Here is a 22845-nt window from a genome sequence, read left to right on the forward strand (position 1 = left end):
TCAGAAAATATTGGTCCCATAATGCGCGTCACTGACAGAACACAAGAAACACTGATTTGTGGCTCCTTATACACAAGATGAGGGTTTTCCTCTGCCCAACATCGTTTGTTCTGCGAATTTAAGTGGCCAGAAAGATGAAACCATGCCTCATCACTCATGTACTGGATCAGGTCTAACACGCTCATGACAGTGCTATTCAGAAGCTATGTACAAGTACTGTACTCATCGCACTTGTCGGCCTCTTTTTGCAAGTGATGCGCAATCGTCATATTATTTATCATATGGCTTAAATTGCAATCTGTTTAGCATTACGCCAATTTACATGTTGATTCTTGGGAACTTTGTACAATACATTACTTTGGCAAATGTCAACAATTTCCAGCGTGTGAATTGCTGGTACCCTTTTCTTTTGGAATGTTATGCATAGATCCCATAGCATGCCATTTCTTAACCAACGTCAGTATGGCTCCTTCGCCATATGCCTCTTCTCACAAACTTATTAAAAGCAACTGCAGTTTTCCTTACTCGAACGTATTTTCACGTTCTCTACCAGAATTGCCACCCTTTCCTCTGTTGAATATATCTTCTTGTACAATGTGAGGTAAAGGTAGGTGCTCACATACTGGAAAAAAATTTGTTCAGTGCATTCGGATTTTTATTATAGTATATCATTCACATATCCGCATTTCCAAATTGATCATCAAATAGTGTCGTTATTTACAAGTAGAGCGCATTATTTCATTGTGTTCTGGACTGAATCTAGAAATAAAATGAATAGCTCTGTAACTTGAACTACGAAGAACATAACATAATACCGTACACTTGCTACCATCTTAACAAATTGCTTCACTTGCCACCATTAAGAATAGCCTACATATAGATTGAAAACGAAGTCATTGAGCCTGTGTTTGTACGAGAGAGGGAGTCTGTTTTCTAAGAGCAGTAAAAGCAGATGAATGAATGTGTATATGAGAGGGATTCTGTTTTCCAGGAATAGTGAAAGTAGATGAACGTTGCTTCAGGAGGCCTTCATAATAGCATCACAGAAAGGGTTGGCAATTCACAATAAAACAAGTCGTCGTCATGGCAACCAGGTTTGTTTAGAGAAGGCGAAATGAAAATCTCTCTCAGACATTCAGGATTCACACCCCTCTGCTAGCCATTGGGCTGAGTGGTGTGGGGTTCATGTGAAGTGCACCAGGCGGTGTTAACTACTGAATGAACGATGCCGAGCAAGATAGATTTAAAAGTTGCAAATGTAGTTTAGTGAGGAATGCATTTTATTTTAATTTATTGATAAAATGTAATTTATTAAAACACGAAAAAATAAGTGAAGATGCACTTCACCTACTTACATTTCAGAATGGTCACTGTTGAGGAGGAAGGAACATTCCCCCCCCCCCCCCCCACATGCTAGTTCCATGCATAAATCGAAGGGAGTAGTTCATTTTAGCCCAATCTAGAAGGGGGCTACTGATAGTAAGTGAGATTATGTATGGCAGTGGAGGAATTGAAAAATAAATTTGGCGAAAGAGACCAACATTTCGATTAGAGTAGATTTCTTCATTATACATCTCATTGTTTCGGGGATAAAATTTCAGTTCATTGTTTGAGGGATCTTCACCTGGCCACATTACTGAAAAACGAAAATATTGTAATTGTAATGGAATAGTTTATGGACATCCAGCTTTGTGTTTTAGTACTTTCACATAATTTTATATAGGTTGGAAGCAGTGGGGAAAGAAATTACTGTATGGATGTTGATCTGCTCTGATGCTCACATTGAGCTTTACAAGGCAGGAAACAAATCTTGTAAAATTTTTACTAACTTTAAAATGAAAATTATATAACTGCTTTGATAATTTTTGAGTATGAAATCCAGAACATTCTATGTATTATATGACTTTGTATTTCATGAAGTAGTTGCAGTTCTAATTCATGCAAAAGCAGTAATGTGGTGGTAAACTTCTCTGTTTAAGTTACATATACGTTAGATCCATATTTCATAATTGAGGTGGTGGCCAGAAAAAGGGTCCATAAGCAAAAGTCATTTTTCGAGAAAACAATGATTGAAAGACTTATTTTTATGTAATTGTGATTTGAATGCACTTTTATCAAGATAACAATTTGCATACTGTTACAATAATATTTGTCTACAAGTTTTTGTTATATAATGCATTCCAACTTTAATAATGTTATAAATATATTTATTTTATTGGAGCATTTTATAGGCTCTTTTTCAGAGAAGAAGTTTATTTTATGAAAATACTTTTAATATGATTATATTTTAGCAGAAATTAAACATCAGTATTGAACAGCGCTCATTACAGATGTTTACAGGTTCATAATAATTTTAATAAAATTATATTTCTTACATACATCTCATAGTTAGGTCATAAATTGTATCGAAACGTGAAAACAAAGAATATCTGTTGGGTACAGAATACAGATTACAGGCTAGAATGGATTCACATTCACTTCAAAGTTTCTCTTCGGAGTGCAGTTTACACTTTAGTGCACACCCTGGATGAACTTGCAGTCACTTTGAGAATCATCTTCACTGATGTTTGTTGAGTTCCACAACTACCCAAGGGTGCACGGGTTCATTCAATTAGCTACCCTGCCCTCTGTTTCCAAGATATTGAAACGAAAATATGTAAACAAGTAGATTTTAAAACGGAGAATCGAATTAAACTTTCTCTCGAAAAAGGGACTATAGAACTTTGAGACCATTTACTGGTTCCACCTCAATTGTGCCCATAAGTACTCATATTTCTCATATCTTTTTCGATCCTCAGATGTCTTGTGACATTTGTGCTAGACAATGAAACCATGGCGCCCATTGTCTCTCAGCAGTTTAGTTACTTATGCTAGACTGATTCTATCATTTCCACGGTATTGCTATGTTAATCGTCTCTGAATAAATATCCTCAAGAATTTAAAAGGATGTTAAATAAGTGTCTCTAAAATATTCAGTAACCTCCTATATGCCTAGTGATGTATTCATCTGTTTCTTCCAAATCCTAATGTTAGAAATAGAGATGTTAAAGGAATTCAAACTATATCTGTTTTATGTGACACTAAATTGTCTGAACTTTCCAAACCTCGTAGTTACCTAGAACATAAAGGATGAGTAAGATCCAGCTTTGAGACATTTTTGTGTGATTCAGCTCAGAACCACATTCCATGAGAAGCTGTGAAAGACCAGCTCACATATACACCTATCCAGTTATTACCACATATGTTGTTATTTTTATTCTTTGGGAATTTACATTAGATGATCGACAGACTTAAGATCAGTATAAATACTCTCCCCCTCCCCCCAGGAAGGGCTATCAATGGTGGAGTTGATCACAATCATCAAGACTTCACAGAGACAGTGAGTCCAAGAAACTCTTAACTGCTGCATACATCTCTAGATAATGTTTGTAAATTGCCAATTTTTCTTCAGTTGCAGCAATCCGAAATAAAATACTAGCATATTCAGTCAAAAAAAAAAACAAAATTAAGCAAATCCACTACATCTACATTCAGCATTAAAATATTCCAGTTAAAATGCTTAAAAGAAATGAATATGTTTTGAAATCATAAGAAAAGTATTTAAATCTTCTGACTGTTTAATAATTATACATCCCCGCACTCCCCTCCCCCCACCCCCCGCAGGAAGAGCTATCAGTGGTGGAGTTGATCACAATCATCAAGACTACACAGAGGCAATGAATGAGTCCAACAAACTCTTAACCACTGCATACATCTCTAGATGATGTTTGTAAATGCCAATTTTTCTTCAGTTGCAGCAATCCGAAATAAAATACTAGCATACTCAGTAAAAGAAAAATTTAAGCAAATCCACTGCATCTATATTCAACATTAAAATATTCCAATTAAAATACTTCGGGATATGTTTTGAAATCATAAGACAGGTATTTAAATCTTCTAACTGGCTGTTTAATAATTATTGTTTATTGTTCTAAGTTCATAATTCTTCCGAAACTATGCTAAGAGAGTAAGTAATTTATTTATCCAACTGAATACTTTATTCAGCATCACATACTTTAAATAAAGTATTTGCAATTCAAGAATTAAATCATAGAATTCTTTACCAATTCTACCCTTTCATTGACCCTGGTAGGCCGCGCACAACAGATTGATGGCAGTCAGTGGCTGTGCGTCAATAAGAACACAAGAGCACGTGAACACTTTGTTTCCATTAATGCATGGCTATTTTTATTATTTAATGTCGTATTGACGTACTGGGAATGTATAATATCTGAATCGAGTAACTTCCTGCAACTTTCACGGACTTGTATCAATTTGGCAACATATGTTCACATGAAAGTCATGCTCTTATTGAGGAGGTTACATGACTTGACATGCATACTCAGGACAAAATTGTCTGTAGTTGGCTGCTTATGACTCGTCAAGAGTACAAGGTGTTAAGTGAACATGGGATCTATCCTGCAGATGTCAGGTGTGTCAATGGGTTTTCCAGGTAGGAAATAGTTTATAGGTGTCAGCATTTCTTACTGTTGGAGCTTTTATTTTGTACAGATATGTGTACAGTTCTGCTACGGGAGTGTAGTTTGTCAATTAGTATATTTCAGAGTATTTTAATTAGCTTTATGTGCCACGCCATAATGACATATCCTACAAGGCAAATGTAGTGAGCAAACTGAAATAAAATAATTGGGGTTTTATTATTATTATTATTATTATTATTATTATTATTATTATTATTATTATTATTTTGCAATTATTATTATTATTATTATTATTATTATTATTATTATTATTATTATTATTATTATTATTATTATTATTGACATATTTTGAATTTTACATTGTTTTTTTCGATAGTGAGACGTTAGAATCATGACATTTATATTAAACCTACTAATTTTAACTAATGATTTCAAGTTCTCTTCGTTTTTGGAACACAAAATTGTGAACACACACAATATTTTATCACGATCTGCCACTGGTGGCAGTGGTATTGGACGTATAACGTCATGTCGAAGTTTTCTATTATCTTCCAAACAAAATTTCAGCAATATTGTTTCACCTTGAAACTAAGATCAAGAAAATGGGTGAGATGGTGATGAGTCCTATTAATATCAATATTGAATTGCAACTTTTCTAAACTAATGGCGGGCACTTGACTTCCGTCATTCACCCAAGCATCCCCATCTACTGGACGACACACCAAAGAAGCTTGTAGTTCTTTCAGCTGCCACAAAGGTATTGCCCTTGGTGCACTATAGGAGGCAAACTAAGTAACAGTGTGATGATTGTGATGATTAATAGAGCAATGGTGGAATGCTTGAAGGAGAAACGGGAGTACCCGTTTTTCAAACACCGTCTTTGTCCACCACAAATTCCAGTTGAACCAGCAGGGAATCAATCCTGGGTTACCAGCATGGAGTGCCTACACTCTAGCCATTTGGCTAACAATACACCAACTTGAATTGCAACTATGGTGCTTTATTTAAAGCAGGTATTATTGAATGAAGTATTTAGTTGAAAGAATGAACTACTACATCTCAGCAGAGTTTCGGAAGAAATACCTATAAACTGTGTACAATGTACAGATATTACTGTTCTTTTCTTCCTTCAAGCACTACAACTTTTTAGAACCAAGTTTTGGTCTTCTTAAAAAGTTTTCTCCATTTCTTCCTATCTTGAATTGTTGTCCGATTTTTAACCTTAACTAATTTGCCATCTGTCATTCTATTAACATGGCCAAACCACCTCTTTCTTCGGGATTTAACAAAGTGTATGTTATTATTGTGTATGGTTCTGCTATGTTCACTCATTGTTTTGATTCTCCATGTGCCATTTGATTCTTTAGTTGATCAATATATTTTTCTTAAAATTCTCCTTTCAAAATCCATTGTGCTCCAGGTTTTATAATAGGTTACTACTGGTTTTGTGACTGGTGTACAAATTTTCATGTTGGCTTGTCAGTTATCAGACAATCTAGAATTATTCAACAGATAAGCAGTGAATATTACATCTGAAGAAAACTTAGCAGTTGGCTCATAGCAAATCCCAAAGACCAAAGCAATGGTTAAAAATATCATAGACTTGTCAGTTCAGCAAATTTCTTTCAACTGAAACATACTCTATAATCTGGAACACTTTTCAAACGAGTATTTATGCGTGTCTTATGACGTCAGTCGATCATTGAACGTAATTTATTGGAGAATAAAGTGAACAGCATATATGATAATAGCCAGAAAGGTGTGTGATATAATTTTGTCTTATATTCTCATGAGATGCTTCGAAGTTGAATTGCGAAAGACTGATTCAAACATCATCTTACTCATCCTTGGTGACCTGTCTCATTGCATATTCAAGCTAGATAATAGAGTACGTAGTTTGGAAAAGTTCAAATCAAATATGGTTGAAGGACAAAGTGTCGTAAAAAATTGTTTGGTCTGATATTTTCTTTTAGATCTGGGATTTTGACCAATTCAAGTTTGGTAGGATCGAATACACACCAAGTTACTTTTCTAGTTTGAGACCACATAGTAATATTAAAAGTGAAAAAATTATGTACAATTTCACACTGTCAATAATATTTCAGTTTGTTCATTGCTTTGTAAAGTATTAATTTTCACTGAAATTTATTCATGCCTTTGCTGGTAGCAATTTTTGGAATTCTCATTCTGGGATGTAGTTGAAGGCTTTCTGACGTTTTGTTGTTTAGGATTGGTGTTCTTTTACTACTGATTTTACTTTTGAGTAAAAAGTAGCAAGGACTGAAGTGAAAATCAAAGCTGCGGCAGCATCAGAATGCCTGTGGACATAAAAAACCATCGTTCATACAGTGCAGCAAGAGTCTGTGCATTGTTGTAACAGAGAATACAGTTTTCCGCGATATTTGAACGAACTCAAATGACCTGTTTTCGAAGTCCTTCAATAATCTTTCTGATTTACACTTCATCTATTAGGTACCTATTCTTACCTATTCCTTTTGAACTGTGCTTTGAATACCACTGCAAACTTTGAATTTTTGAGACTTGGGTTTCGTATCATACTGTAAAATACAACTATCGTCCCCAGTGATAACTTGGTCCATTAACCCTGGGATTGACATTATTCCGTACATGCTGTTGTTGCTCTAATGAGATTTTTGGGAACCATTTTGGCACTATTTTCTTATTTCCAAGTCTTCAATTTAGAGTCGAATAAACATTTGAATCTGATTCATGTTCAATATTTCTGCAGTCATTTTCACTATCAGGTCTTCGATAATATCATGAAATTTCTTCTAATCTGTCCGTGTTGTTGATGGTTGCCCACTGTACTGTTTATCATAAATGTTTCTGCCTTCAGGGAATATTTTGTGCCAGTGAATGATGTATGCTCTTGGTATAGGCCTAAATTCATTTCCAAAAGCCTGCTGAAGCTTATCATTTGTTGTTGTGGCATTATCACCAGTTTTCACACGAGAAGAAGTCGCATACCATTGAACAATATTTCGAATTTTCATTTTCGTGACGAAGTATAAAAACATGTTTTTACATATCATCAGAATCAGGAACTGCAGGATCATGTAACTTTAATTGGAAGAAACAAAGACAAACATGATATTGTAGCAGGCTGTAAAAATGCCAGCAGAGGAGAAAGAAAATCTATCCCATTAAATATTAGACCTCATATTGCATCTTATGATGTCGGATGAATTTCTCTTATTGTGCTAATACTACCAGTATTTTATAAGATTCTCTCCATGCCCTTCAGTGCCAAGTTGAAAGAGCCTGTAAAAATTATTTTTGGATAATTGGTGGGGTTACTTTTGGATTAGGTATAGGAATATGTACAGATAATTCGTGGGATTTAGACCAGTCTGAAAGCTTGTTAAAATTCGTTCTGTATTAATTTATTCAAATGTTGTTAAACTTTATTCCTCAAATATTTTAGCAAATCATCTTTTATCCCTTGATAGAAAATTGTGATGTCTGTCTTTTTGTCTGGAATATATTTGAATACATTCTTCAGATGGATAGAAAGAGAAATTTAAGTGCTCGTAAATCACCTGCCTCACAAATGATCTGCCCACACTATCAACCAAATTTTAGCAAGTTGATTGAATAATTCGTGTTCATGTTTATGCATCTTTCATATTCACTTTAAATCCTTTACTCACTTTCCTTCAAGTAATTTAATGCCTACTGATCTTGTATTATATTTCTGCCTCTGTGCAACATCTGAGTCGGCCTGGGTGGCACAGTCGGTAGAGTGCTGGCTTTCTGTGCTCAAGGTTTCGGGTTCGATCCTGGCCCAGGTCGATGACATTTAAGTATGCTTAAATGAGACAGGCTCATGTCGGTTGATTTACTGGCATGTGAAAGAATTCTTGTGGCAAAAAATTCTGGCACACCGGTTATACTGATATAACCTCGGCAGCTGTGAATATTGTTAAATAAAACATACGATGGAAGAGTAATGGAACGGAGAAAAACTCTCTCCGTGATTTACGCATATCATATATATATATTATAAGTGATTTAAGACGGCGCTTATTCCGTCGGATCCCGGCCAACTAGTCACTCATAACGAGTGCACCTGAGCACATGTGTGGACTTCGGTCCGATGTTCATAGACATCTATGACGTAGTGCAAAGGGCGGCCACTAGAGGGAACCCAAGAGTTGGAACTCAATCAGAGACGATTCTGTTCGGCGTCGGGGTTGTATCCGGTGTGGCTTAGTGGATAAAGCATCAGCACGTAGAGCTGAAAACCCGGGTTCAAATCCCGGCGCCGGAGAGAGTTTTTCTCCGTTCCATTACTCTTCCATCGTATGATGACGCAGAATATCTGCATGGAAATATCATATGTACTTCGGTACATTGAAATAATAATAATAATAATATATGATATGCGTAAATCACGAAGTGATTTAAGACGGCGCTTATTCTGTCGGATCCCGGCCAACTAGTCACTCATAACGAGTGCACCTGAGCACATGTGTGGACTTCGGTCCGATGTTCATAGACATCTATGACGTAGTGCAAAGGGCGGCCACTAGAGGGAACCCAAGAGTTGGAACTCAATCAGAGACGATTCTGTTCGGCGTCGGGGTTGTATCCGGTGTGGCTTAGTGGATAAAGCATCAGCACGTAGAGCTGAAAACCCGGGTTCAAATCCCGGTGCCGGAGAGAGTTTTTCTCCGTTCCATTACTCTTCCATCGTATGATGACGCAGAATATCTGCATGGAAATATCATATGTACTTCGGTACATTGAAATAATATAATAATAATAATAATAATATAAATAATATATAAATAAAACATAATTTAAAATTTTTAACATCTCAGTTCATGGTGAAAGAGAAGAGAGGTAGCATATGGTTGTACTAATCTGTGAGGAAAAGTATGTTTAACTGTCAGCTTACATTTAGGCAAGCAGTGATCAGAGCATTGGAATGAAGGCAACCAAATATCTTTTTGTTTTGATGCCTACAACCAAGATAAACCACTTGAAACTCAATGGTCAGTCACCGGTAGAGATATAGTACAACATTTGTACATTAAAATTATATACTTTGAAACTTTGATAAATTCTGCAGCTGATAAAGATATAGTAGTACAAAATTTGTACATCATAATTATGTAATTTGAAACTGTGCTAAATTCTGAAGCCGATAAATAAAGTAACAGCAAAAACAACAACTCTTCAAGTTGTAGTATTCAGAGGCCTGTTACGTTATGTAGATTTCTTCAGACGTTTTTCCAGTCTTGTATTTCCTACATGATAAGTGAAGTAGCGGAACAATTACACAGATTTCACCTCTCAGGAATTTGATTCCTTGGCTCATTAAGTCCTGACGAAAACAACTAACTTAAAACCAGTTAGGATATTCATAAATAATAAACAATAATCACGTGGTCAGAATAAAGCAAGGACACAGGAGGGACAATTCGTAACATATACAAGATACGAGACACTCAGTCCCAAAATGAGGGATGTAATTTTCACTTCTCTCATTTGAAATCAAATCTGGGATCACTTGGTTAGATGACTGAGTTACTGTTGGAGATCAATTTTATATGTGAGAACCTATTTTGTTTTCAATTTCAGTAAGCTCTTGTTTAAATGTATTTCATAAGTCACTCAAACAATTTCAAAGTAGTCAGGTTTGTGAATATATTTTTTTTTTAAGTGTGTGTTGTAATGAGTGCCGCTAAGTAATATTGACAGTCAGTACCAAAGGATGATCTGTTTGAGCATTGCATTTGAAATGGCAGGAGTCTGTAGTTTTAAGCAAACAAACCATTGTTCTTTGGCAAATTTTTCACATCATTAAATTTATGAAAGTATCCTCCTTAGTGTCTCTCTCTCTCTCTCTCCCTCTCCCTCTCTCTCTCTCTCTCATTATCCTAACTGACATTTTCAAAAAAGGCTAAAAACTACCAGCTTTATGTGTTATGTAATTAGCATCACAATCATCAACATATGTGCTAATACTAAAACTTGTTAGGTATTCAGTTTTCCTACACATTTAAATAAATAAGGATGCGACCTTGTTTCATTTATGAGTTCCTGACATTTTCCAACACTTTCGAGAAATTACGTATCATACTGGTAGTTATTTTCTTGTGGGAATAGTTATATTCTTTTCATGAACCACATTCCTCTTCAAAAATGAGGATATTTATACTGGAATATAATATTTTGAGAAGGAAAGTCACCGTCACTTAAATATGCAAACTAAATTATTAGGAAATCTCAAGTTTCCGTGTGTACTGTATTTAAATAGTCACCGTGCAGTGACATCGTGAAGTAATTAATGAGATATCAAGAAAATGTTAGTGCTAAATAAAGAATTGCAAGAAGCTTCTATAGACTGAAATTTTGTAAGTTGTTAATTTTTATACCATACTGTGTGGTCTCTTGATATAAAGAAAAACATTCCTTTTGTGTATCTAATAATCTTGTGTAGGACACTTACAACATACCAAATTAAATATATGGCCAATCTACACCTGGAGAATGAAGTGGAATAATAGTTCACATCAAATTCCGCTGACAAAATATACTCAAAACTAGTTAAGATGCAGTACATCTCATGTAAGTTGTTACTGATTTAAATAAATGGATGAACTCCTCTGTAAATACACCATGTGATTGGTTGGAAAGAACATACCAGAGGTCTTTATCACTCGGATATAAATGGGTTGGTTGGAAAGAACATACCTGAGGTCTGCATCAATTGGGTATAAATGGGTCTGATTTCGTGTGCTAGCAAAGAAATGACGCAAGCAGCATGAGAGTATAGACATGCTTTGACATCATGTATTGTTCATTTTGCAGTAGGGTCTTGGATGAGAAGGAACCCGTCAGTTTTACTGGGTCTAGGTGCAGGGCTCCACTGTGGCTCCACTTGCTTAGAACTAGGCAGTTATTTTTCGACAATATTGTGACCGTGTCTAGTCATACTGAGATTCCACCTTTCGAACTTCAAGAAAGACTTAAAACTGGAGAATGAATTAACATACCCAACCCCAGTTTACGAGTAAATGCAAAATTTAGAATCAGTTTTATGTTTTAGCAGACAAAGACAAAACTGTCGTCCCTGGATTCGCTCAGTGTGTTAAGTGTAAGCTTGTAGGGCTTGCTGCGTAAGTTGGGAAATACAATTTTGTAGTTCAAAGTGATCAATATTCGAATTTTCTTCTCAGGTAGGATATACAAAGACTGGAAAAAGGTCTCAAATACTACCATGATTTGAGGTGAAGTTGGCTGCCCATATTGAAGTTGGTGGCAAAATACAGAGAGTTATTGTGCATTGCTGTATTAAAATTAGAACAAATTTAAAATTATCCTTTTGGGAATTGTTAATAAAACTTTTAGAACATTACATTTCGAGGAAAGATTATTAAATTGAAATTAATAAATCATAATGCAGCAATATGAAATAATTTTTCAGTAGTCACGCACAATCACTGCTTGCAGAATGCACAGCTTGATTTGGATTTGAAGTCAGATGTCTGATAAAATTTGGATATGTTCAGGCAGGTGCATACCTGATCGGGTATGGAGCTGGCTTAATAAGGTCCTGACCTGGCTCGGCCATCGCCTTACCCAACTAAATCCAGCCAATGCAGACTTCTTGAATATATACATGCTTGACTTAAATAATCTGTAGGGCTACGTAACATTATGCAGTGCACTGAAGAGTGATGATGGTGGTGTTGGGTAAAATAGAGCAAGATATGTTATGCAACCATACTCCATGTACCCATGTCCAGTGGCAGCTGGTGACAATAATAATAATAATAATAATAATAATAATAATAATAATAATAATAATAATAATCGTATTCCTTTGATTTGTCACGTTGTCTTAATTTTTTCCATTAAGAAGCACACGTTCTATAACATGGTCCTTTGACCACGAACAGTCTACTCGAAAAAGCATACATGGAAAAAAAAATTTTTTTTTCCCCCGTCACAGCCACATAGTCTTTTGATCTTCCTATACATTTGAGCGTTATAATTTCACCAAATATCAGCTTTAGCTAATTGTTGTTTATACATAATATTTAATTATGACATGGAGCTTCCTCATTTCTTGACTTTCATCTTATCCTCATAAGATGATTTTGAAAATGTATTCTTGAGGAAAGTGCCTACTGAATTGATAATATTAGAATGTCACGGACTTGAGCCTTCAGCCTAACTATATTTTCTCTCCTCCCGCTACCGTGAGTGCTCAGAATCAGCCATAAGTGAGGTCAGTTGTGCGACACTCACTTTAGGGCGAGCGTTTAGAGAGGAAGGTTCTTCGTGAAGTTTCTAGAGCCATTTCTTCCACCATAAAGCGATCTGTCATGGTTCAAACCTCGGTCCCTTTAGTTTAAGGCCATCAGCTGGTTAATATGTGGCCAGTCCAATTAAGAGAAATAAAATTCCCCTTCAAAAATGATTTGTTGTACAGTATAGCATTGAGTTAATATTTTATTGTAGAAGCTGGAGTGATGGTCTTCATGTAATACTCTTATCATTTCATTTGCTTGTAAATACCTAAATACTTTCATGTTTACTTTATTGTGCATATAACGCCCTCAATGTCTTCTTAAAAACATTATAAATGTTATGTGTATGTCTATGTTATCTTTAAATAGAATTAATAGCATTTTTCTTCTGTAACTGTACAATGTGTTAGTTTCACATTATGTTTTATTGTTGCTCAACTATTATTCAGTCCACAAATGTGATGATTGATGAGATTATGGAGAATGGTTAGCAATAATTATCTTGATATTTGTAATTGGGAAATGTGTGTGGGCTGGTAGATTTTTCCTTTATGAAAGAATGTAGACTCATGTCTTCTCATTCTTGAAACAGTCATCAGTTCAAAATCCTACTCACATTCCCTAATTCAGTACTAAACGTGAGTGCTGTGTGCTTGTTATTTTTTTACACCTTAAAATTTTATAGTTTTCAGTTGCTTGACACGAAATTAAAGTAGTTTTTATGAATTTCATTGTCCATTATGTGTAGTAGTAATGCACATCTACTTGACTGGGATTATTTGTGTTTGTTAAGAATTAAGTGAGTCATCTGTTGATAAGGAGCTTGTCATCTTATATAGAATTACTTTTTTCCTTTAGTTTGTTAAATATAAATAAATTCTCAAATTAAACATCCAAGATGACCTTTAAATTGTACTTATTTTTGAGGACTGGGTTCGCAGAATAAGCTTTTCGAGTCCATGCATCTTGCCTTATCAATTTTGGAACCAGTGGACCAATTTTATGAAGCTTTACGCATTCCATTCACCTTAAGCATAATAACACGTTTCATAGTTGTATGATATCTCTGAACATTAGTTCCAGTAAAAGAAATTTTATAGATGGACTTATGTAATGGTACTCATAATAGTAAGCATTGTCACCATTGCGGGAATCTTTGAATTCTACTTGAAACTCGGCTAGTGAGGTACATTGATGTTAAGTTTCGGTCATTACTCTATATTTTCTTTCCTTTCCACAATCGCAGTTTAATCTCATATTTCATAGAGTCTGCAGCAATAGTTGCCTAAGTGTAACCCTGTTACATTTCCATAAATAATATGTACCGGTACATGCCAACGAAATTGCTTAAAGCTGAGGAAATTTCGTACAGAACATAACATTTTCTTATCTCTTGTTTCAAATGACGAATCATCTAACTTGTTACAAGAAGGGTAAGTTTCAGTTTGGGTTTATTTACTTTCAGGACCACCAGGAATGAGTCCAATGAATCCTCGTATGAACCCACCAAGAGGACCTGCCATGGGTCCAATGGGGCCAGGCTCATATGGACCGGGCATGCGAGGACCACCCCCTAACAGTACCCTGGGTCCTGGAGGTCCAGGGGGACCTGGTGGACCAGGCGGGCCTGGAGGACCAGGCATGCCACCCATGTCAATGGCTGGCCCCGGAGGTAGACCACAGTGGCAACCCAACACATCAACAGTAAGTGCTACAGGGAGCAAGTATCACTAATAGGCCTATATGAATGCAATACTTTGCTCGGTTTTGCAATATTACAGAATTGGGACAGATAATTTCGTTGTATTCGGCATTTGATCTATGTACTACAAAATATTGAGGTTTCAAACTCTACAAGTCTTCAGAAGAGCATTTATAATACGAATTAGACGTTGCTTACGTAGTAAATTTCAACACAAATAAGACTGTAATATATCATAGACCATATCCTCAGCATACAAGTGAAACTCACTAAGTCCAATTTTGGTGATTTTGAGTTATTTATACCACTATATGGTATTTTTTCTGCTCTATTGACCAGTGAAATCAATTAAGTCCTGAAATAATAAATAAACTGGCTACCGAGGATTTCTCAGTTTTACTAAATCACAAATTACAAAATTTTTGACAGGAGAAATCCATTATTGGACTTAGTGGTAGTTTCTTTGTCGCAGTTCAGACTCATCAGGACTTAGTTGATATCATGTGGTGAATACCTGGTTGACACTTATCTGAAATCAATTTATTGATTTTTAACACCAATGGTATTTAATTTTTTGCATTTTAACTTACAAGATATGTTTGAGGATGTCAACAAGAGCTGAGAAAATTATTTTATTTGCAAAACAAGCAAGCAAGTTAATTTCGTTAATTATTTCATTACACATAATCATTTTAAATACATGGATTCAGTCATAATTTAAAACGATAAAAGTCTCTCTTTTCCCCCTCCCCCCCCAAAAATAACGTTAATTTACTGTATTTACCGATTATCCTATATCTGAAAACGTGGGATGAAATCTCCAACAGAACTTACAGCCAGAACCCGTTTGTGTAAATGAAATTGTAGACTCACTGAGGAGTGATATGGTAAAGAATTTAGAAGATAACGTATTCAGCTTTATTAAAATGTAGGTACAGTAAAATCCCTTGTAACCGGCACACAAATAACCGGCAACCAAAACAACGACAGTTCTGGCTGGGCCAAAAAGAAAAATTTTTAAAGTTTAAAAGTTTAAATGTGGAAAAGTTTGCCACATTAGGAAGTTCGCAAGAACTTTCATTTTCAGTGATTACTTAAACCTAAAATTAGTGTATTATTTGTGTTGTATGATGTGTTTTAATAAAGAGAATCCACACAGTTTTTATGTTTATTTAATTATGTTCGGGCCATCAGTGTTGCCACATTAGGAAGTTCGCACCAACTTTCGTTTTCAGTAAATACTCTAACCTAAAATTAGTGTATTATTTGTGTTGTGTGATGTGTTTTAATAAGGAAAATCCACACAGTTTTTATGTTTATTTAGTTATGAGCAAGTGATAGAGAAATAAGCTTCACATGGCTGCAGTTTCAACATTTGGCACTATGAAATACGAATTTTTTTTTCTATATACCTGTATTTATTCAATTATCCGGCAAAATATCATATCCCGAACTAGCCTGGTCCCTTTGGTGCCAGATAAGAAGGATTCTACTCTATTATCTGTGGACTCATACACAGCTAGAGTTCTGAGATAAAGGATCATGCAGGTAATGATGAAAGAAACCCATTTCTATGTTGCAATTGCCGTATCTACAATACTTGATGACTGTTGAGACTATAAAAAGTTACTCACAAGTGGAACTTCTTGTTGCAAATGAAATAGGCAAACTACAGACTGAATGGGGAACGTGGAAGTTCTGATATCGGGACTTGTCTGTCATTATTCATCTCATTTTTGAAACCAGAAGAAACTCACCTCACATTATTTTCTGATACTTGGGAGAGACAGAATAGAAACATTCAATTGGAGTTGTATTACTTCATACTGTTGCCTCTCAACCCACAGTAATAGCAATAAGACATGAAAAGTGACCATTCTTTTATGGAAGTAGATTCTATGCACAATGCACTAGAGAACACAAAGAAGAATATTGACATTTTCAGTGTTCATGAAATGGAGATTGTTTTTAAGATGGCAAGAACCTCAAGAAAGAAAAAATCCCCGTATGATACACGTAAGTTGTTCAATGAATTTTTAGACCTCAAGATCCTTATACAAAATACATTCATAAACGACGCTTTATGAACTGCGATGGTTATCTAGCTTCTGAGTGAAATGAAGGAGATAAAGTCAGGGAAATGAGTCCAGGGTCCAGTGCCGAAAATTACCCAGCATTTGCTTTTAATGGGTTGAGGGAAAACCCCAGAAAATACCTCAGTCAGGTAACTTCTTCCAACCAGGATTTGAACCTGCACCTGTTGATTTCGCGATCAAACATGTTAACCATTACTCCACAGTGGTGGACATGATGATGGGAATGAAGTTAACTAATTAAGAATAAAACGTTTTAAAAATCAAAAAGAACTTCCGAATGCCATTCAATAAAGGTATATTTATAATCATGAGATGTACAAAAAGGTGACAATTTCAAAGCGTTACAGATGAATGAAGCAGTCAGCTGCCAGTTACAAGCAAACAATACCATTATTAAACAATAAGCAGCGTCCACTCTCAATTGAGAATAAATAACCTTCAGTTATACAAGAAAAATGTCATTTCACGTGAACTACACCACTGATATGAAAGCCTCGCTACATCATATTCTCGCCAAATATCATTTCGCTATCACCAATCTCATCGACGCTAAATAACCTAGTAGTTGATATAGCGTCGTTAAATAACCAACTAAAATAAAAAATAAAAACATCATATCATGCAGGAGATGCAGGAGTAGAGTAAGCAGATGATGATTCTGATGAAGAAATTGGTTAAATATATAGTTTTTTAATATGTTTTATCGTCATTAATCTAATTTTTTTTCAATAAAATACTTAAATGATTTCAACTTTCATAATATTGCTGCAAAGAAAAATTACAAGTCACATAAATTGCTTAAAAGTGTTATCCTGAAATGTTTTGTTACAGGTGAAATAAACTTAGTCCAAGAAAACAGGAGATAGCAACTAAGTCCACGCCATTTTATCATAAAACAATACCAATAAAATAATAACACATAACATTTTTTACTGGAAGAGTCGATTCAGAACTAGTAAATGAATTGACAAAAGAAATTTCAGTTCTCTATCTTAACTCTAACGAAAGATATCAAGTGAATATATATATTTTTTTAATTTTAGTAGGTTATTTTATGACGCTTTATCAACGTCTTAGGTTATTTAGTGTCTGAATGAGATGAAGGTCATAATGCCGATGAAATGAGTCCAGGGTCCAGCACTGATAGTTACTAAGCATTTGCTCATAATGGGTTGAGGGAAAACCCCAGAAAAAATCTCAACTAGGTAACTTGTCCTGACCGGGAATGGAACCCGGGCCACCTGGTTTCGCGGCCAGACACGCTAACCATTACGCCACAGATGTGGACTTGAGTGAATAAATATGACAGAATTTTTAACTTCAGTTATCTCAAAACATTGATTTTGAACTTCTTGAGTTTCACTTATATGCTAACAATGTGCTCTAAGGAAAGTGTTATGAAGTCAAGATGGTTTTTCAGTTTATCACCATAGTTTTGAAATTATTTATACTGTAAAATGAGAAATTGTATTAAGAAGTTAAGAATATACAACACTTTGGCTCTACCAACTATATAATATGGCAGTGAAATCTGGATACTAAAGTAGAAAAAAAAATGCATACAACTGAGCTGAATTTTTTCCGTAAAACTGCTGGTCATACTTTTTCACCACTGGTATAAGAAAAATGAAAATGTAATAAAAGAATCTGTGTCAAAAATTTGTGAAGAAAGAATATAAAACTACACAACAAAATGGTTACAATATGTTTATCGAATGAACAATAAAAGAATCCCATTACAAATCCTTCTGGTTGGAGACATTCCAGAAATACCAGTGGAAATACTACCAGATGAGGCCAATAGAGATGTATGTAGGTCTAGTTCGTAATGGCTGATGTTGATGATGAAAAATTGAGTGCTCTTTATTACAGAAAACTTCTTTTTTTCTTCAGAAAATACGAGATCTATTAAAATAAAGAGGAAAAAGTTATGTGAAAAAATTATTCTGTAAGAATTAATTTTCATACTAAATGCTACTTTCTCCTTAATATAATACAAAATGTGAACTATAAGTACAAGAAGTAAGAAACTATATTGGAACTAATATTTCTTGATGAAATTCTGATGCTTCGATATTTCATAATGACATCACATCTCTATTAGGCTGACCAGATATTTTATGGTCCAGCAGGGGAAATTGGCAATTTCAAGAAAAAACACAAATGCTTATCTAGTCACTCTCCATTGAAATGTTGCAGAAAATACATGTAACAGTAGATAAAATGATAGAACTTTGCACACTAAATTTGTGGAGTATCTTAACTTTTTGAATTAAATGCATAAACACACGTAACTCCTATATATAATTATAGCCACTAAGAATTCATTTTCAGTACTGACGCATGCATGGAAGTCTTTCACATAATATTGTACACACTGAACTCAAAGACACACATTTTACAAGTAGTTGTCTGAAGAATATATCTTTTTAAGGATCTGTTCATTCCCATATAGCTTCACACTAAGTTCTTTATATGAGAAATGAAAGTTTGTTTTCACTTGTAACAAAGCTTTAACTGTTTCAACTTTCACTCTTGACTTTTCATCATTCAGTGATGAATTACTGACTGAAAGACATATGGTTAATGACACTATTCTGAGAAAATTTTGAAATGGAATGGAATTTTTTTTTAAATATTGAAAAATATTACACCACTTTCCACCTGTTTGTTTGTCACAAAACTCCTCATTTTTTGAACTACTTAAAAATGGATGCTGCAGCAGTTCTAATGCTTCCGTGCCACGCGAATGCTAAGATGACCAAAGACAAAGATACTATGTCCTCTCAAAGAGAGAATAATATCTCATACTGTGCTTGCTGGTTCTTCTGTCTCATATTGAGAACCGTTCAGAAATGTGCACGAATCGTAGCAATTTCATCATGATACTTAAATATTTATGTGCAAAATATTATTGAAACAAAATCAAAACTTCTGGGAACAAAATTAATTTCCTGGGACAAAAACGGGAACATTTTCCCGCTGGGGACAGCAACTCAAAACTGGGGACTGTCCTCGGAAATCGGGGATATCTGGTCAGCTTATTCTCTAGAGACTATTTGGTAGTTTTGAATGAATGTGATAAAGAAGTTAGAGAAAATAACCATTCTTGCAGCTGTTTTATATCCAGCCAATTAGATGTCTTATCTTGGTATGACTAAGGAACAGTTATCCTGTTGTATTGCATAAGGAAGTTCTTCTCCAACTCGCATTAGATCCTTAACTTACATTTCTTCATTTCACTTCTTTGACAATGATTTCTATGTTTATTGTGTATAAAATTAATCCATTCTCGCTACAAAGAGGTGTATAATGCAACCATTAATTTTTTGTAGAAACTGTGAAATATAACATTTCAATTATTGAAATGAATATTGTTTAACACACACAATATACAGGGTGATTCACGAAGTTTTGCCCCGGTTTATGGAGGTGATTCCTGAGGTTATGTGGAACAAAAAATGTAAATAAATTAATGGGATCAGATTCATAATTACGGAGTTACAAAAAATTTTCGAAATGCGTCATAGTGAATGGAGTGCTAGACATGTTTGTTAGCTTGTTGCATCTGGGGGTGATGAAAGACATCATGTATCAGGTTAAGGTACAAACACACGAAGAATTGCTTCAACGCATTCTGGATGCCACAGCAACAATAAGGAACAAACGTGTGAAGCTGTGAAATGCTGCACGTGCAGTTCACACCTATGCAGACCATTTACCTTCAGATTCAGGGAGACATTTTCGAAAATGTGATTTAAATTCACTCGAAATGAAGGATATTGGTACATAAATAATCGATTGTTTATTGTTTAGATATTTTTTGCATTTTTGTTAGTGAAAACCTGAAATAAATTTTTTTTTCTGCCATTTTCAAATTACCGTAATTATGAATGTGATCTCATTAAATTATTTACATTTTTTGTTCCAAATAACATTAGGAATCGTGTATGCGTTTAATCAATATTAATGTTGAATGTTAATGGTTATTAAATATTAAGATTAAGATAACCCCGTGATTCGTGAATGTAGCAACATAAAATAATATGTACGTGGTCAGTGCTACACATTTGCACACAACTTTGTATGAATAAAATTATTTTATTAAATGTAAACTAAATGTAAATTCTTACATGTTGAAAAGTGTGAATACTGAAGCACTATTTCTTAATTTAAATTACAATTACTAACATGTCTTATAGCTGTTGCGCATTATTACATTGGAAGAGCATTCCTAGTAGTGTGACTTTTATAAGCTACTACATTTCTGTAACGAGAATATTGCTCAGCAGAGTCAAGAGTTGCTTTTATTTGTTCATATTTCTAATTGTGGCATTCTTTTTTCAGCCTATGAACTACTCTTCGTCCTCACCAGGCAATTATGGCGTAAGTGTTGTACCTAAATTTGTTGGATTTTTCAAATTAAATTAAATGTAATTTAATTTAAATGAATGAATATGAAACTGACTGTAAACTTTAGTGCAAAGTAGGAAGTTTGCGAAATCCTTTCAAACAAACCAGTACCGGTACTTCATATTGATAATAAATCATACAATATATTAAACACCTCATTTTAAAGTTATAAGATATTTTGTCTCCATTGAATATGGTCGAAATTTTGTCATTGACATTGTCATATAAATGCCAAAGTTAGTGTTCCTTAAGCTTGCTGATGTTAGTGTACAGAGTACAAATACATTTTTATGCAGAGTACATATAAAATCTGAAAGGAAAGAAGGCAGAATTAAAGAGATGAGTCACGTTATCTTCTTCTTCTGTGACTCTACAGTCTATTATGAACCTTGGCCTCCTCAACAGTTTTCTCCCATTTAACTCAATCCTGTGCCAGCACATTCCAGTTTCTATACCCGATCTTCGGTAGATCCTCCTCAACATCATCCAACCATCTAGTTCTCGGTCGACCTAGACCTCTTTGTCCTCCTGGTTCTCCATACAATATCCTCTGCTAATAGATGGAGCTTTATAAATGAGATATAATTCCCCATTATACTGCCTTCTCCATTCTCGTCTTTCACAATATGGACCCCATTATTCTTGTATTCAAAATTTCATTGTCATTATTGTTAGTGACCATGTTTCAGAAGCATAAATAAGCACTGGTCTTATTAGTGTTATGTATATTTTTAGCTTTGTATTTAAAGATAAAATTCTTCAGTGCAGTAATTTTGTGAACGCGAAATAAGGTCTGTTAGCTGCCACTAACCTCTATTTTATTTCATATGCTATGTCATTGAGACTGGTCACTGTTGATCCCAAATATTTAAACTGTTCAACTCTCTCAAACTCGTGAGCTCCTATCCTTATTGAGGCTAGCATATTTCTATTAGTCCCGCACCGTGGCGTCGTGGTATAAGGCATCCTGCCTAGGACTCGCGTTACGGAATGCACGCTGGTTCAAGTCCTCATGGGGGAAGAAATTTTCTCATGAAATTTCGGCCAGTGTATGGGACCGGTGTCCACCCAGCATCGTGATGCACTTGGGGAGCTATGATGGGTAGCGAAATCCGGTTGCGAATACCAGCTATAACAGCTGGGGGGATCATCGTGCTAACCATACGATACTTCCATTCTGGTTGGATGATCGTCCACCTCTGCTTCGGCATGTGGGCGTGAAGCCAGCAGTCAGCTGGTCGGTCTAGGCCCTTCATGGACTGTAGTGCCACGGATTATTATTATATTTCTATTACATGCTTTCTCGGATGTCATATAGCCTATTTGGTCTTTGATTGATTGATCGATTGATTGATTGGTTGATTGAAAATCCCATATTTTTACTGGCCAATTTCATGGCAAGAAATGCCTCTTTCACTGCCCTTTGAGATCTTGCTATTATATTTATATCATCAGCACAGGCTTAGTATTTGTACCGATTTATAAAAGATCATTCCCCTGCTGAACAAATTCTCATCCCTTATCATCTTTTCCACGATGGAGTCATATTATAATCAAAATCTGTCAATTAATTGGTCAGTCATCCAGAAAGGAACAGAGAATTTGTTACATCAGAACATATTAAAATAATATTCCGATTCCTTATAATGCTGAAAACTAATGAAACTGAGGAATTGTTGATGTTCTCATAAGCTGTATGTTTGTTTTCAGGGTCCACCAGGCTCAACTGGGCCACCTGGGCCAGGCACACCCATCATGCCCAGCCCACAAGGTGAGCCAAGTGATCTCTCTGTGTCGGGCAGCTTGTTAAGCTCACCTGAGCAGCAAATGAACTGAATGGGACAGCTGTAAAATATTGGACCGTGACT

General features: G+C 35.1%; 1 protein-coding gene across 6 annotated transcripts in view; it reads left to right on the top strand.

Moving 5' to 3' along the window:
• Ssdp (Sequence-specific single-stranded DNA-binding protein) overlaps positions 1-22845 on the top strand; it is a 701465-nt gene that overhangs the window by 655980 nt on the left and 22640 nt on the right. For all 6 annotated transcript variants that reach the window (XM_069837788.1, XM_069837791.1, XM_069837787.1 and 3 more), the window contains 3 exons: positions 14232-14470; positions 20912-20950; positions 22688-22748. In XM_069837788.1, coding sequence (XP_069693889.1) covers positions 14232-14470; positions 20912-20950; positions 22688-22748 — 339 coding nt within the window. The remainder of the gene's footprint in view (positions 1-14231; positions 14471-20911; positions 20951-22687; positions 22749-22845) is intronic.

The sequence above is a fragment of the Periplaneta americana genome, chromosome 10, assembly GCF_040183065.1.
Source record: "Periplaneta americana isolate PAMFEO1 chromosome 10, P.americana_PAMFEO1_priV1, whole genome shotgun sequence".
Classification (NCBI taxonomy): Eukaryota; Metazoa; Arthropoda; class Insecta; order Blattodea; family Blattidae; genus Periplaneta; species Periplaneta americana.